This window comes from Mobula birostris, chromosome 11 (assembly GCF_030028105.1).
Source record: "Mobula birostris isolate sMobBir1 chromosome 11, sMobBir1.hap1, whole genome shotgun sequence".
Classification (NCBI taxonomy): Eukaryota; Metazoa; Chordata; class Chondrichthyes; order Myliobatiformes; family Myliobatidae; genus Mobula; species Mobula birostris.
In genome coordinates this window covers 34523755-34540198 of record NC_092380.1, presented here as the reverse complement: position 1 = coordinate 34540198, position 16444 = coordinate 34523755, and the positions used below count along the sequence as shown (strand labels likewise).

General features: G+C 44.4%; 1 protein-coding gene across 1 annotated transcript in view; it reads left to right on the top strand.

Moving 5' to 3' along the window:
- LOC140204655 (serine/threonine-protein kinase BRSK2-like) overlaps positions 1–16444 on the top strand; it is a 273144-nt gene that overhangs the window by 173682 nt on the left and 83018 nt on the right. The window contains 1 exon segment of the mRNA XM_072271351.1: positions 8696–8836. Within this exon segment, the coding sequence (XP_072127452.1) occupies positions 8696–8836 (141 nt within the window).

Genomic DNA, 16444 nt, shown 5'->3' with positions numbered 1-16444 from the left:
CCCTAATGTATCTGCCTCTGCCTTCACCCCAGTAGCACATTCCACGCACCAGCTACCTCTGACAACCCCCCCCTCCCCATTACTTTGCTCCAAACACCTTAAAGTTATGTCCTCTCATAATAGCCATTTCTGCCCTGGGAAGAAGCCTCTTGATATCTTGTACACGTCATCTCATCCTCTGTCATTCCAAAGAGAGAAGCCCTAGTTCGCTAAACCTATTCTCATAAGACATGCTCACTAATCCAGATAGCATCCTGGGTAAATCTCCGCTGCATCCTTTCTAAAGCTCCCACACGCTTTCTATAATGAGGTGACCAGAACAGAACATACTCCAAGTGATGTTTCAACTCAAAGCATTAATAGCAGGGAAACAAATGGAGCAGATTCTCAGGGATAAGATTTTAATAAAGTATTTGACATGGTTGAGCATATCCAGAAAATTAGGATTCATAGAACCTATGATGACTTGGCGGGTGAAATCCTGAATTGGCTTGGCCAGAGAAGACATTATGGATGGGACTTACTCTGGCTGGAGGCCTGAGACTAGTTGGGTTCTGGGAATGAAAGCATTAACATATGAGGAGCGTTTGGCAGCTTTGGGCCTGTACTCACTGGAATTTAGAAGCATGCAGGGGAGATTTAATTGGAACCTACCAGGTGTTGAAAGGACTAGATAAGGTTGATGTGGAGAAAATGTTTCCTGTGGCTGGGGTGTCCAGAACTGGATGGCACAGCCTCAAAATTGAGGGCAGACCCTTTAGAACAGTCAAGGAGGAATTTTTTTAGCCAGAGAGTAGTGAAGCTGTGGAATGCTCTGCCACAGACAGCAGTGAAGACTAAGACCATGTGTATATTTAAAGTGAAAATTGGTAAGTTTCCTGATTGGTCAGGGCATCAAAGGTTAGGGTGAGAAGGCAGGTGTATGGAATTGAGTGGGATCAGGATCAGCCATAATGGAATGGCTGAGCAGACTCAGTGGGCTGTGTGGCCTCTGCTTCTGCTTCTATGTCTTATGGTCTGTACTGGGACCTCTGCTGTTTGTTTTATTTATATATATATATATATATATAAATGATTTTGATGCAAATGTGGTAGGCTGAATGGGTAATTTTGCAGATAACACAAATTTTGGTGGCAATCAACTTTTGATTGGATAAAAGTTTGCCAAAGAATACAATAGGAATCAATTGCAGATATGGGCAGAGATTGAGTTTAATCTGGCCAAGTGTGAGATGGTGCACCTTAGGAGATCCAACATAAAGGGACAGGGTTGGTGGCAGGATGCATAAGAGTGCTGGTGAACAGAAGGACTTTGAGATCAGGTAGATGGTTGAGAAAGTCTAATGGCATACTTGCCATCATGAGATGAAACCCTGAGTTCAAGAGTCAGGAAGTTATGTTACAGTGTATATAACTCTAGTTACACCACAGTTAGACTACTGTGTTTAATTCTACATGTAAAGGAAAGATGAGTAGGCTTTGGAGAGGGTCAAAGGGAGTTTGCCAGGATGCTGCTTGGTTTGGAGGACATGTCCAATGAGGTACGGATGGTGGGGATGCAGGGTGGAGATACATCTCTACCAAAGGAGGTGTGAGGTGTTCCTTCCCTTCATGAGCCTGCAGATCACCCTGGGGCAAGGTGTAGCACCTGTTTAGACCTCCGATCAGGGCCACGTGAATCCATGGGAGCAGGTGGTGGATGGTCGTATGAGCATTTGGTGTATATCACAGGTCCTGGTTATGCGTAGGCAGACAATCTCTGAAGAGTATTGACAATGGCTGGGGTCACCCGTCTTGTAAAGACACTGTCCAGAAGAAGACAATGACAAATTACTTCTGTAGAAAACTTTGTCAAGGACACTCATGGTCAAAAGACCATGATTGCTCATGCCATATGACACGGTGCGTAATGATGATGTTGATGATTCTATGAGGTGAGGTTGGACAAGCTAGGACTTTTTTCTATGGAGCAGCGGAGGCTGAGGGGAGATATTGTAGAAAATTATAATTGTATACGAGGCATTGATAGAATGATTCAGCCACCGACTGAAAATGGGACGTTGAAGAGGGATTGGTCAGTTCACTACAATCCAAGAAATTGAAATGGGGGCCCTAGAACCTGAGAAGAGCTCCTAAGGGGGGGGGGGTGTCGTGTCCAAAAAAAGGTTGAGAATCACTGGATAGATGGTTAGTATCTTTTTCCCCCAGGACTGAGATGTCTAGTATGAGAGGACATGTATTAAACGTAAGAGAGGGAAAGTATGAAGGAGATGTACGCAGTTTTTTACACAGAGGGTTGTGGGGACCAAAATCCACTGCCAGAAGTGGTTGTGGAGGCAGATAGCATTACAGAATTTAAGAGACTATGAGATAAGCATATGAATATGCAGATAATTGTGTGTGTGTGTGTGTGTGTGTGTGTGTGTGTGTGTGTGTGTGTGTGTGTGTGTTGGTGGGGGGAGGGCTGAACCCATGATAGAAGAAGGAAGGTCCATTTCTGGCTCCTGCCCATTCCCTTTATAAATCATGGCGCACAGTGGATGTCACTTCCATCATGGAGACCAGTAGAACATTTCTCCTGATGGGAAAATTGTTCCTTGTCCGAAGGAGATGTGGCATAAACAGGTAACAGGAGGTCAACTCGATTTCACCAGGAAGCAGAAACCTACAATACTTCTCCTAAGCTACAGGGCAGCACAACACTCCGCAGCACCATGCAGACTGGTGAATGAATCACTTGGTCTCCTCTACCCAACTTCAAAGTTCGAAGTAAATTTGTTACCAAAGTACGTGTATATCACCATGGGATTCATTTTCCTGCGGGCATTCACAGTAAGCACAAAGAGACACAATAGAATCAATGAAAATCTGCACACAAACAAAGATGGACAAACAACCAATGCGCAAAAGACAACAAATTGTGCAAATAAAAAGAAAGAAACAAAACAATAATAATAAATAAATGTTGAGAACATCAGAGAGAGTGTAAAGTCAGTGACTTGATCAGATGTGTGAAGTGCTAAATCAGCTTACGGTTTTCGCAAGTTCACGTTCAAGTTTACGTTCTATTATTATGTTTCCTGCCACATTGTACTGCTGGCCACAAAGACAACAAATTTCACGACATCTGCTGGTGATATTAAACCTGATTTTGATTCTGATTTGAAGTTCAAGTTTAAGTTTAATTGTCCTTCAACCATACATGGAAACCTCTAAATACAGCCAAACAAAACATTGTTCCTCTGAGCCATGGTACAAAGCACAATACCCACAGTCACACACTTCACAAGACACATATACCACATATTTGATAGCAGTATATCATAAACGTCCTTTTGATGTTTCAGAAAGGACAGGGAGGGAGGCAAAAGAGGTGGGGTCGTGGTACTGCTGATCAGAGATAGTGTCATGGCTGCAGAAGAGTAGCAAATCATGGTGGGATTGTCTACTGAGTCTTTGTTGTCAGAAGTTAGAAACAGGAAGGGGTCAATAACTCTACTGGGTGTTTTTTATAGACCACCCAACAGTAACGGACATCGTAGAGCAGATAGGGAGACAGATTCTGGAAAGGTGTAATAATAACAGAGTTGTTGTGGTGGGAGATTTTAATTTCTCAAATATTGATTGGCATGTCCCTAGAGCGAGGGGTTTAGATGGAGTGGAATTTGTTAGGTGTGTTCAAAAAGGTGTTCTGACACGATATGTAGATAAGCCTACAAGAGGAGAGGCTGTACTTGATCTGGTATTGAGAAATGAACCTGGTCAGGTGTCAGGTCTCTCAGTGGGAGAGCATTTTGGAGATAGTGATCACAATTCTATCTCCTTTACCATAGCATTGGAGAGGGATAGGAACAGGCAAGCTAGGAAAGCATTTAATTGGAGTAAGGGCACATATGAGGCTATCAGGCAAGAACTTGGAAGCATAAATTGGAACAGATGTTCTCAGGGAAATGTACAGCAGAGATGTGGCAAATATTCAGGGGATATTTGCATGGTGTTCTGCATAGGTACGTTCCAATGAGACAGGGAAAGGATGGTAGGGTACAGGAACCGTGGTGTACAAAGGGTGTTGAAAATCTAGTCAAGAAGAAAAGAAAAGCTTATGAAAAGTTATAAAAACTGAGTAATGATAGAGATCTAGAAGATTACAAGGCTAGCAGGAAGGAGCTTGAGAATGAAATTAGGAGAGCCAGAAGGGGCCATGAGAAGGCCTTGGCGGGCAAGATTAAGGAAAACTCCAAGGCATTCTACAAGTATGTGAAGAGCAAGAGGATAAGGTGTGAGAGAATAGGACCAATCAAGTGTGACAGTGGAAAAGTGTGTATGGAACTGGAGGAGATAGCAGAGATACAATACTTAATGAATACTTTGCTTCAGTATTCACTACGGAAAAGGATCTTGGCGATTGTAGGGATGACTTACAGCAGATTGAAAAGCTTGAGCATATAGGTATTAAGAAAGAGGATGTGCTGGAAATTTTAGAAAGCATCAAGTTGGATAAGTCACCGGGACCGAATGAGATGTACCCCAGGCTACTGTGGGAAACGAGGGTGCAGATTGCTGAGCCTCTGGCAATGATCCTTGCATCATCAGTAGGGATGGGACAGGTTCCAGAGGATTGGAGGGTTGCGGATTTTGTTCCCTTATTCAAAAAGGGGAGTAGAGATAGCCCAGGAAATTATAGACCAGTGAGTCTTACCTCAGTGGTTGGTAAGCTGATGGAGAAGACCCTGAGAGGCAGGATTTATGAACGTTTGGAGAGGCATAATATAATTAGGAATAATCAGCATGGCTTTGTCAAAGGTAGGTCGTACCTTATGAGCCTGATTACATTTTTTTGAGGATGTGACTAAACACATTGATGAAGGTAGAGCAGTAGATATAGTGTATATGGATTTCAGCAAGGCAGTTGATAAGTACTCCATGCAAGGCTTATTGAGAAAGTAAGGAGGCATGGGATCCAAGGGGACATTGCTTTGTGGATCCAGAACTGGCTTGCCCACTGAAGTCAAAGAGTGGTTGTAGACGGGTCATATTCTGCATGGAGGTTGGTGACCAGTGATGTGCCTCAGGGATCCGTTCTGGGACCCCTACTCATTGTGATTTTTATAAATGACCTGGATGAGGAAGTGGAGAGATGGTTTAGTAAATTTGCTGATGACACAAATGTTGGGGGTGTTGTGGATAGTGTGGAGGGCTGTCTGAGGTTACAGCGGGACATTGATAGGATGCAAAACTGGGCTGAGAAGTGGCAGATGGAGTTCAACCCAGATAAGTGTGAGGTGGTTCATTTTGGTAGGTCAAATACGGCAGAATATAGTATTAATGGTAAGACCCTTGGCAGTGTGGAGGATCAGAGGGATCTTGGGGTCTGAGTCCATAGGACACTGAAAGCTGCTATGCAGGTTGACTTTGTGGTTAAAAAAGCATATGGTGCATTGGCCTTCATCAATCGTGGGATTGAGTTTAGGAGCTGAGAGGTAATGTTACAGCTATATAGGACTGTGGTCAGACCCCACTTGGAGTACTGTGCTCAGTTCTGGTCACCTCACTGCAGGAAGGATGTGGAAACTATAGAAAGGGTGCAGAGGAGATTTACAAGGATGTTGCCTGGATTGGGGAGCATGCCTTATGAGAATAGGTTGAGTGAACATGGCCTTTTCAACTTGGAGCAGCAAAGGATGAGAGGTGACCTGATAGAGGTGTTTTAGATGATGAGAGTCATTGATTGGTTGGATAGGCAGAGGCTTTCTCCCAGGTCTAAAATGGCTAGCACGAGAGGGCACAGTTTTAAGGTGCTTGGAAGCAGGTACAGAGGAGGTGTCAAGGGTAAGTTTTTTTTACGCAGAGTGTGGTGAGTGCTTGGAATGGACTGCCAGCGACGGTGGTGGAGGCGGATACAATAGGGTCTTCTAAGAGATTCCTGGATAGGTACATGGAGCTTAGAAAAATAGAGGGCTATGGGTAACCCTAGGTAATTTCTAAAGTAAATACACGTTTGGCCCAGCACTGTGGGCTGAAGGGCCTGTATTGTGCTGTAGGTTTTCTATGTTTCTATGTTTAGTAAACTACAGTCACACAAAAAATAGTCCAAGTTCCTTAGTCCATGAATGTTGCAGTAGTCTGCAGTCGAACACAATACAGCTTGTCTTCTGCCGACTGAACACTGGAGGGCAGCACTGATGCCAGAATGGACGTTGCACCCCACCGACTCCAACACCTCTCTCCTAGACAGCTGCAAATAGGCAACACTGCGGCTTGAGGCCTACTCTTCTACCAAGCAAACCAGCATGGACTCCCTACCACAGCCCCTCCAGCACCAATTCTGATGCCTCTCTCCTGGACTGCTGCAAACAGGAGATACTAGCCTCGTTGCGACTGAGGCCACGCTGTTGGTCACACTAATAAACACCACATCAATGCGTCCTCTCCTGGGCAACTTCAACAGGTGACCTCACAGTCCGAAGGCCTAGTCCTTGCCACAACCGAGGCAACACATCTCCCCAACCGTCAGTCACACCCTCGAACCAGTGAACTAGACTTGCAGCATTCCACAGTACCAATGTCCAACAGGGTCTTGCAATCACAAGAAAAGCAACAGAGACAATCACTCTATCAGATTGCACACACCCTCCACGCACCGACTCTGATCCTCTCCGTCACAGGGAACAACACCAAGTCCAGCTCCTCTCCATCACAGGGAACAACACCAAGTCCAGCTCCTCTCCATCACAGGGAACAACACCAAGTCTAGCTCCTCTCCGTCACAGGGAACAACACCAAGTCCAGCTCCTCCACCAACTCCGACTCCTCTCCGTCACAGGGAACAACACCAAGTCCAGCTCCTCTCCGTCACAGGGAACAACACCAAGTCCAGCTCCTCCACCGACTCTGACTCCTCTCCGTCACAGGGAACAACACCAAGTCCAGCTCCTCCAGGTTCTCCACCAACGAGCAACTCACTGATGGATTATACCTGCAGTACTTTAAGTTCTTTATATCCAGCAGGGTCTTGCAATCACAGAAAATATATCTGAAAAAGACAATAACACCTTTGGTTGGTCCTGTAGAAGTTGCTGCAGCCTTGCATGCCTTCATCTTACCCATAGGGGAGCCATTGCATAGGACATAGGAAATAGAACTCTGCAGCATAGTATGGGAGCTTCAGCCCACAATGTTGTGCGGACCTTTTCACCTACACTAAGGTCAATCTAACTCTTCCCTCCCACACGGACCTCCATTTTACTCTCATCCATGTGCCTGTCTAACAGCCTCTTACACGGCCTTAATGTACCTGCCTCTACCACCTCCTCTAGAAGAATGTTCCACACAGCCACCACCCTGTGTGTAAAAAAAAAAACCTACCTCTGACATCCCCCTATACTTCCCTCCAAGCACCTTCAATGTACAATGTACTGTTATAAGCCATTTCCACCCTGGGGTAAAGTCTCTGGCAATCCAGTTGATCTATGCCTCTATCAAATCGCCTCTCATCCTCCTTCGTTCCCAAAGAGAAAAGCTCAAGCAAGCTCAACCTATCCTCCTAAGACATGCTCTCTCGTCCAGGTACGTCCTAGTAACTCTCCTCTGCATCCTTTCTATAATGAGGTGACCAAAAGTGAACATATTATTGCAAGTGTAGTCTAACCAGGTTTTATAGAGCTGCAACATAAGCTCGGGGCTCTTGAACTCAATCCCTCCAATGCTCCTTTCAATGAGTAGTGATATGTTGCAAGATACTGGTATTTCTTGAAAGTAGCAATTGTTATTTTCAGGTTGTCATCACTTTATGGATGCATTACAAGAACATAAGAAGCAGAAGTGGAAAATATGGCCCACCAAGCCTGCTCTGCCATTCAATAAGATCATGGCTGATCCAGCCATGGACTCAGCCCTGTCTGCCTTTTCCTCATAACCCCTTACACACATACTGTGCATGATTTTCTCAAGGTACTGTTTGTGAAGAGGTAAATTTTGGGCTGTCCTGTTTAAGAAATTCAAGAGATTATTGTTTAGGGTAAAGAATTGAACATTAAGGTGAGATTCAATAGGGTTAATTTTTTTTAAAATGAAGTATATGATGAAATAAACTGAAGCCTACAGACTTTTCTTTGTAGTGTAGGTGACTGGGCTCTAACGTGGTGAATGGCCCCTGAATCGAGCGTGTGGACTTGGTTTAAGTTTCTAGGATTCCCTGTGAAATGAGTGATGTTACAGGTGTCAAAAGTGCTGATGACACATTATGACAATGGTTCTGCTGGAGTTGATTCTGTTTGAAAGCAATCACTTAAGTTCAGAGGTGAATCATTCTGCTTCCCTTTCCCAGATTCATTTTCTACCCTCTCTGTGATCTATCCCTTCCTATTTCTATCATCCACTTCCTCATTCCTTCCTTTGCTATGCTTTTTCTTACATTCCTTCCCTGTTTGTTGACTTCTTTTATTATTTTTATTTCTCGCCCCTTCCCTCATTCCTTCCTCAAAAGATTAGGATTCAATCCTGGGTGAGTGTTTAAAATCCTGTTCCTGGAGACACAGTTGCCAAGAGAGACTGGTGCAAGAGTCTGAACTTCTGTCTTCTGATTAGCAAAATTTACCCCTGGACTCTCAAACCTTCTGGAACATGTTAAGTTGACTAATTTTGTGCTGGGGTGGAAAGATTTCACTTTCTTGGTACTTTCCTTTCCTTCATTCAGGTATTTAGTGCTGGAACATGTGTCTGGAGGGGAATTGTTCGATTACCTCGTCAAAAAGGGAAGACTGACACCAAAAGAAGCTCGCAAGTTTTTCCGACAAATTATATCTGCACTGGATTTCTGTCATAGTCACTCCATCTGGTAGGGAAACATTTTTATTGATGTGAAGGTCCTCTTGTTATTTTTCCTTTCTCTGAGGTATGGATCACCCACTCTGTTGGGGTTTGTTTTACTGGAGAATAGCTCCAACTCTTTAGCAAGGCCCCACATGGGTGGTTGGTCAAGAAGGTTCAGTCGCTTGGCATTCAGAGTGAGGTAGTAAATTAGATTAGACTTTGGCTTTGTGGGAGGAGCCAGAGAGTGGTAGTAGATGGTTGTCTCTCTGACTGGAGGCCTGTGATTAATGGTGTACCACAGGGATCGGTACTGGGTCCATTGTTGTTTGTCATTTATATCAACAATCTGGATGACAATGTGGTAAATTGGATCAGCAAATTTGTGAATGACACCTAGATTGTATAGGAAGGGTACTAAGCTTGTAGCTGGTTCTGGTAAAATGGTCTGAAAAATGGGAGATGGAATTTAATAAAGATAAGCATGAGGTATTGCACTTTACGAGGGCGATGTCTCGCACAGTGAGTTTTAGGGCACTGAGGGGTGTGGCAGAGCAGAGAGATCTGGGAATACAGGTCCATAATCCCTTGAAAGTGGTGTCACAGGTAAACAGGACCATATGGAAGGCGTTTGGCACATTAGGCTTCATGAATCAAAGTACTGAGTACTGAAAATAGGATGTTATGTTGAAGTTATATAAGATGTTGGTGAGGCCAAATCTGGAGTATTGTGTGGAATTCTGATCACCTGTCTACAGGTAAAATATCAATAACGTTGAAAAAGTACAGAGAATTTACAAGGATGTTGCTGGGACTTCAGAACCTGAGTTACAGGGTGGGACTTTATTCCTTGGAGTGCAAGAGAATGTCAGGAGATTGGATAGAGGTAGGAAAAATTATGAGGGGTATAGATAGGGTTAATGCAAGCAGGATTTTTTCCACTGAGGTTGGGCGGCACTAGAGCTAGAGGTTGTAGGTAAAGGGTGAAAAGGGGGAATTTGAGCGCGAACTTCTTCAGTCAGTGGGTGGTTTGAGTGTGAAATGAGCTGCCAGCAGAAGTGGCAAACGCTTATTCGATTGCAGCATTCGGGAGAAATTAAATGGATGGGAGAAATTTGGAGGAACATGATCTGGGTGCAAGTAGGTGGGACTGGGCAGATGAAGAATTTAGCATGGACTAGATGGGCAGAAGGGCCTGCTTCTGTTCTTTGATTTCCTTTAACTTTATATCTGTGCTGTTTATCTCCCACGTAAGTTGGGGTGAACCCATTAAGTGCAGGATACTGTTATTGTTGAAACCCTGAGGACATGAGGTGGGACTTGACTTACCCAGATCAGGGTGACACATCTCAATCAGGAAGTTAATTAATGCATTTGTTAAATCGGTTTATTATTGTTGCATGTACTGAGGTAAGCAAAAAATGTTGCTTTGCATGCAATGCACGCGGATCATTTCATCACATCAGTACATTGAGATGGTAATCCGAGGCAGTATTGGGTTTATTATCAATGATAGATATTGTGAAATGTTTTGTTTTGTGGCAGCAGTACAGGGCAAAACATAAAAAAATTCTAAGTTACAATAAGAAAAATACTTTAAAAATAGTGCAAAATAGTGATGCAGTGTTCGTGGACCATTCAAAACTCTGATGGTGGAGGAGAAGAAGATGTTCCTAAAATATCTTCAGGCTCTTGTACCTCCTCCATAATGGTAGTAATGAGAACAGGGCATGTCCTGGATGGTGAGGGTCTTTCGTGATGGATGCCACTGGTCATCTAGTTTGTCTGCTGAGGGAGTTTTCCGCCATCGTCCTGGTGGCGGTGTACATTGCACCTCAGGCCAACATCGTGCAGGCTCTGGAGGAGTTCAACAACTGTGCACACTGATGCCTTCTCTATCATTGCGGGAGATTTCAATCAGACCAGCTTGAAAAATTCTCTGAACAACTACCACCAATATATCACCTGTGGAAGCAGAGGAGGCAACACACTTGACCACTGTTATACCACCATCAAGAGTGCTTGCCATGCCATCCTGTGCCCACTCTTGGGTAAGTCTGATCACCTGTCTGTACTTCTACTCTCAGCGTAAAAGCAGAGTCTAAAAACCTGATGCAGTCTGCAAGAGAACTGCGACTTGGGAGAAGATTTGTTTTCCAGCAAGACAATGACCTCAGGCATAACGCCACTGCTACACAGGAATGGCTTAAAAACAAAAATGTTAACGTCCTAGGGTGGCCAAGTCAGAGTCCAGACCTCAATCCAATTGAGAATTTGTGACTGAACTTGAAAAGGGCTGTTTACTCATGATCCCCATGCAATTTTACAGAGCTTGAGCAGTTTTGTAAAGAAGTATGGGGAAAAGTTGCTGTGTCTTGATGTGCAAAGCTGATAGAGACATATCCACACAAAATGCTGGAGGAACTCAGCAGGCCAGGCAGCATCTATGGAAAAGAATGCAGTCAATGTTTTGGGCTGAGAACCATCAGCAGAACCCAACCAGCCCTTAAGATTCTCGTTCATCATGTCTACTAGGGCAATCTCATGCCTTCTTTTAGCCCTCCCGATTTCCTTCTTGTTTTCTCTTGCATTTCTTATACTCCATAAGTGCCTCATTTGTTCCTACCTGCCTATACTGGCTATGCACCTCTTTTATTTCTTAACCAGGGCCTCAATATCTCTTGAAACCAATGTTCCCTAAACCTGTTATCTTTACCTTTTATTCTTACAGGTGCATACAAGCTTTGTACTCTCAAAATTTGACTTTTGAATGCCTCCCACTTAACCCCCTGTCCCAATCCACACTTGCCAGATCCTTTCTGATACCATCAAAATTGGCCTTTCTCCAACTTATCATCTCAACCCTTTACCATATTTTCTTTGAAACTAATGGCATTGTGATCACTAGATGGAAAGTGTTCCCCTATACAAGCTTCTGACACCTGTCCTGTCTCAGTCCCTAATAGCAGATCCAGTACCGCACGCTCATTCTTTGGGACATTTCAAGTCAAGTCACTTTTTATTGTCATTTCGACCATAACTGCTGGTACAATACACAGTAAAAACGAGACAACATTTTTCAGGACCATGGTGCTACATGAAACAATACAAAAACTACACTGAACTACGTAAAACAACACAAAACTACACTAGACTAAAGACCTACCCAGGATTACATAAAGTGCGCAAAACAGTGCAGGCATTACAATAAATAATAAACAAGACAATTGCGTACTGATGAAGGAAACTTTCCTGAACGTATATGACAAACTCAATCCCATCTAGTCGTTTTGCAGTATGGGAGTCCCAGTCAATATGTGGAAAGTTAAAATCACCAACTATAACAACATTAATGTTTCTTGCAGCAGTCTGCATTCTCTGTATAAATTTGTTCCTCTAAATCCCACAAACTGTTGGGTGGTAATATAGCCCCATTACTTTTCTTATTTCTCAGTTCCAGCCATATATGGTGCCTCACGAGATGAGTTCTCCAGTCTGTCCTGACTGAGAACTGCTATGACATTTTCCCTGACTAGTAACGTCACCCCTGCTCCTTTAATCCCTCCCGCTCTGCCGCATCTGAAACAGTGGAACCCCGGAATACTGAACTGCCAGTCCTGCCCCTCCAGCAACCAAGTCTCATTAATTGCTACAATATTATAATTCCACGTGCTGATCCATGTTCTGAGCTCATCTGCCTTTCCTACACTACTTCTTGCATTGAAATATACACAGCTGAGGACGATGGTCGCCCCATGCTCAACCTTTTGATTCCTGACTTTGTCTAAAGTTTTAACAACATCTGATTCCACAATCTCTCCACTCTGGTTCCCATCCACCTGTAACTCTGTCTTAAACCCTACTGTGCAGCATCCAGCAAAGCTTCCCACTAGGATATTAGTCTCCCTCCAGTTCAGGTGCAAACTGTCTCTTCAGTACAGGTCCCACCTTCCCTGGAAGACAGCCCAATGATCCAAAAATCTTATACTAACTAACCTCCTAAACTAACTCATTAGCCATGTGTTAAACTGAATGATCTTCCTGTTTCTGGCCTCACTACCACATGGCATGGGTAGTGATCCTGAGATCATAACCCTGAAGGTCCTGCCCTTTAACTTAGCACCTAACTCCCTGAACTGACTTTGAAGAACCTCGTCACTCTTCCTACCTATATCATTGGTACCAACATGAACCGCAACCTCTGGCTGTTCTCCTGCCCACCTAAGAATGCTAACGACTTGATCTGAGATGTCTCAGACCCTGGCACCTGGGAGGCAACACCAACTGGGAATCTTGTTCGCATCCACAGAACCTCCTTTCTGTTCCCCTAACTAATGAAGCCCCTCTCACCACAGCTCCTCTCTTCTCTGCCCTTCACTTCTGAGTCACAAAGCCGGACTCGGTACCAGAGGCCTGACTGCTGTAACTTTCCTCTGCTAGGTCACTCCCCCAACAGTGGATACTGTTGTGGAGGGGGATAGCCACAGGGGTACTCTGCACTGTCTGTTTAATCCCTGTCCCCTTCCTCACTGTCACCCAGTTTCCTGTGTCCTGCACCTAGGGTGTAACTATCTCTCTGCATGACTTACCTATCATCCCCTCAGCCACCCAGTTGCAGCTCCAACTCCTTAATGCAAAGTGTTAGAAGCTGCAGCTGGATGCACTTCTCGCAGATGTAGCTATCAGGGACACTGGAGGTCTCCCTGCCTTCCCACATCCCGCAAGAGGAGCATTCCACTATCCTGCCTGGTATCCCGACTGTTCTAACTGAGGAAATATAAAAAAGGGAAAACAATAACCTGTGGGGAAAAAACATAGCAACAGTTTTTTTGCCTTCTCCCACTGAAGATTCACCTCGCTGAAACCTTTGAGCTAAAGCCTCTAACACTGTCCACTCCAATGATAGCCACTCCAACAATGAGTCCCTGCTTGTCCCTGGCTTATGAGCTCTGCTTATCCCTGGCTTATTTTAATTTGTTCTTGGCAATCAATTGCAATCGCTCATTGGCTGCTGCTCAAAACACCAGACTGCCACAAGTTGATGCCTTATGTACTCAGTTGGCTAACTTGAGTGGGCTACATCTTCTCATGCTTCAGATCTCTGATTGATAGCTGCTCAAAATGAAAACCTGCTGACAATCGATACTGGCACACCTCAAGGATGTAAGCCCATTGCTCTACTCTCTCTATACTCATGACTTCATGGCTAGGCACAGCTCTAAAGCATCTATGAACTTGCCGATGACACAGCTATTGTTGGCAGAATTTCAGATGATGACGACGAGGCATACAGGGGTGAGATATATCAGCTGGTTGAGTGGTGTCACAGCAACAAACTGCACTTTGGTTGGTAAGACCAAAGCATTTATTGTGGACTTCAGAAAGGGTAAGATGAGCAAACACACACCAGTTCTCACTGAGGAATCGGAAGTGGAAAGGGTGAGCAGCTTCAAGTTCCAGAGTGTCAATATCTCTGAGATCTGTCCTGGGCCCAACATATTTTTAACCTTGTGCTTCGGCAGTCTGAGATACCCATTGGCTTCAAGCAGGCTTCAATTATACCAGTGCCTGAGAAGAACATGCTAACCTTTCTCAACTACTCTATTCTGCATTGTGATTGTTTTACCTTATTTTCAGTGCACTGTGTGATGACTTGATTTGTACAAACAGTTTGCAAGACAAGCTGTTCACTGCATTTTGGTGCATGGGACAATAATAAACCAATACCAGTACGCATCATTTAAAACTAGGATATCCAGAAATTCCTTCTTGCAGAGGGTGGTGAATCTCCAGAACCCTTTCCCCCAGATCTTTGCAGGGATGGGACATTTGAAATTGAGATATATTTTTGACAGATCAGGGAACTGAGGCGATCTGGCATAGAAGTGGAGATGAGGGCTGGGAGAGATCAGTCATGATCGTATTGAGTGGTAGGCCAGGCTTAAGGGACCAAGTAGCCTACTCTTGCACCTTATGTCTGATAAGCCTTTGTTTACTTTTTGCGTACTAGCTCAGTGAGATAGGGAGTCAGCCAACTTCAGATTGATGAGATTTCGGGTTTATTTATCACACGTACATTCTAAGGGTATCTTAAACGTCACTAATGTACCTGCCTCTACCAACACCCCTGGCAGAGTGTTCCATATGCCTACCTAGCACCCTCTGTGTAAAAAAAAAGCTGCCTCTGATCTCCCCCCTACACATTCCACCTTCTGCTGTCCACTGTCAGTTCTGCTACCGGTAACTTTGAATCAGAATCAGTTTATTATCACTAACGGATGTCGTCAAATCTGTTGTTTTGGGGCAGCAGTACAGTGCAATGCAAACAAATACCATAAATTACAGTGAGAAATATATATATATATATATATATATATATATAAAGTTAAATTAAATTAGCAGTGCCAAAAGGAGAGCAAAAATAGTCGGTAGTGTTCATAGGTCCTTGCAGAAGTCAGACGGTAAAAAGCTGTTCCGAAAACATGAAGTTGTGTATCTTCAGGCTCCTGTATCTCCTCCCTGGTGGTAGTAGTAAGAAGAGTACGTGAACTGGGTGGTGAGGGTCCTGGATATTAGTTGTCACCTTTTTGAGGCATTGCCTTTTGAAGATGGTCTGAGTGCTGGGAAAGCTAGTGGCCACGCTGAAGCTTGCTGCGTTTACAATCCTCTGCAGCTGTTTCTGATCCTGCGCAGTGGCCCCTCGTACCAGTCAGTGATGCAACAGCTTAAAATCCTCTCCATGCTACAATTGTGGAGATTTGCTCAGGTCTTTGTTGCCGTACCAAATCTTCTCAAACCTCACATGAAGATGGGCTGCTGGTGTGTGTTTTTCATAGTTGCATCAATGGATCTTCAGAGACGTGGACACCCCAGAACTTGAAACTGCTCACCCTTTCCACTGCTGAGCCCTTGCTGAGGACACCCCACCCACTCCGAGTGAGTTCCTCACTGAATTGAGGAAGAACGGGCACTGTTAAGGGGAGTCAGGAAAGAATGAGAGTGCAGGAGAGGCAGGAGAGGTTGCAAATCAGTGAGACCAGAGCTCGAAGCCTGGAGTTCAGATATCAGCGGGTCCTTGTGTCAACTCAAGGTCTGAGGCCTGAGGGTTGAATCAGAGGACCAGAAGTTGAGGCTCGGGGTCTGCAGATCTCTGCGAGTCCAATGGGGTAGTCGAAGGCTCAATGCCTACAGCTCCAAGTCCAAGTCCAAGTCCTCTGGAGGCTGGAGGCTGAAGAAAAGGGCCTGTCTTGGGGTTTGAGGATAGTCTATGTGCGTGGGTGGGGAGGAGGAGCTGGGCTTGTTGTTGTTTTGTTGTTCAGCATGTTCTGTTTTACTCTGTTCTTTGTGGTTTTGCCCAGTATAGTGGGCAGGCTATGTTGGTGCTGGAATGTGTGATGACATTTGCAGGCTGATCCCTTGAAACGATGCATTTCACTGTATGTTTCAAGGTACATGAGATAAATAAACTTCAATCTTGAACAAGTAACATAAATAAGTGCCGAGAGGGGGTGGGGGAAATCTGATGGATGAGAACCATCTAATGATTGACTACAGGGAGATGCAGCGGGAGGACACAGAGAGAGACCATGATTACTTGTCAACGCACTAAGGGATGTCATTAGTGACCAGGAGCTGG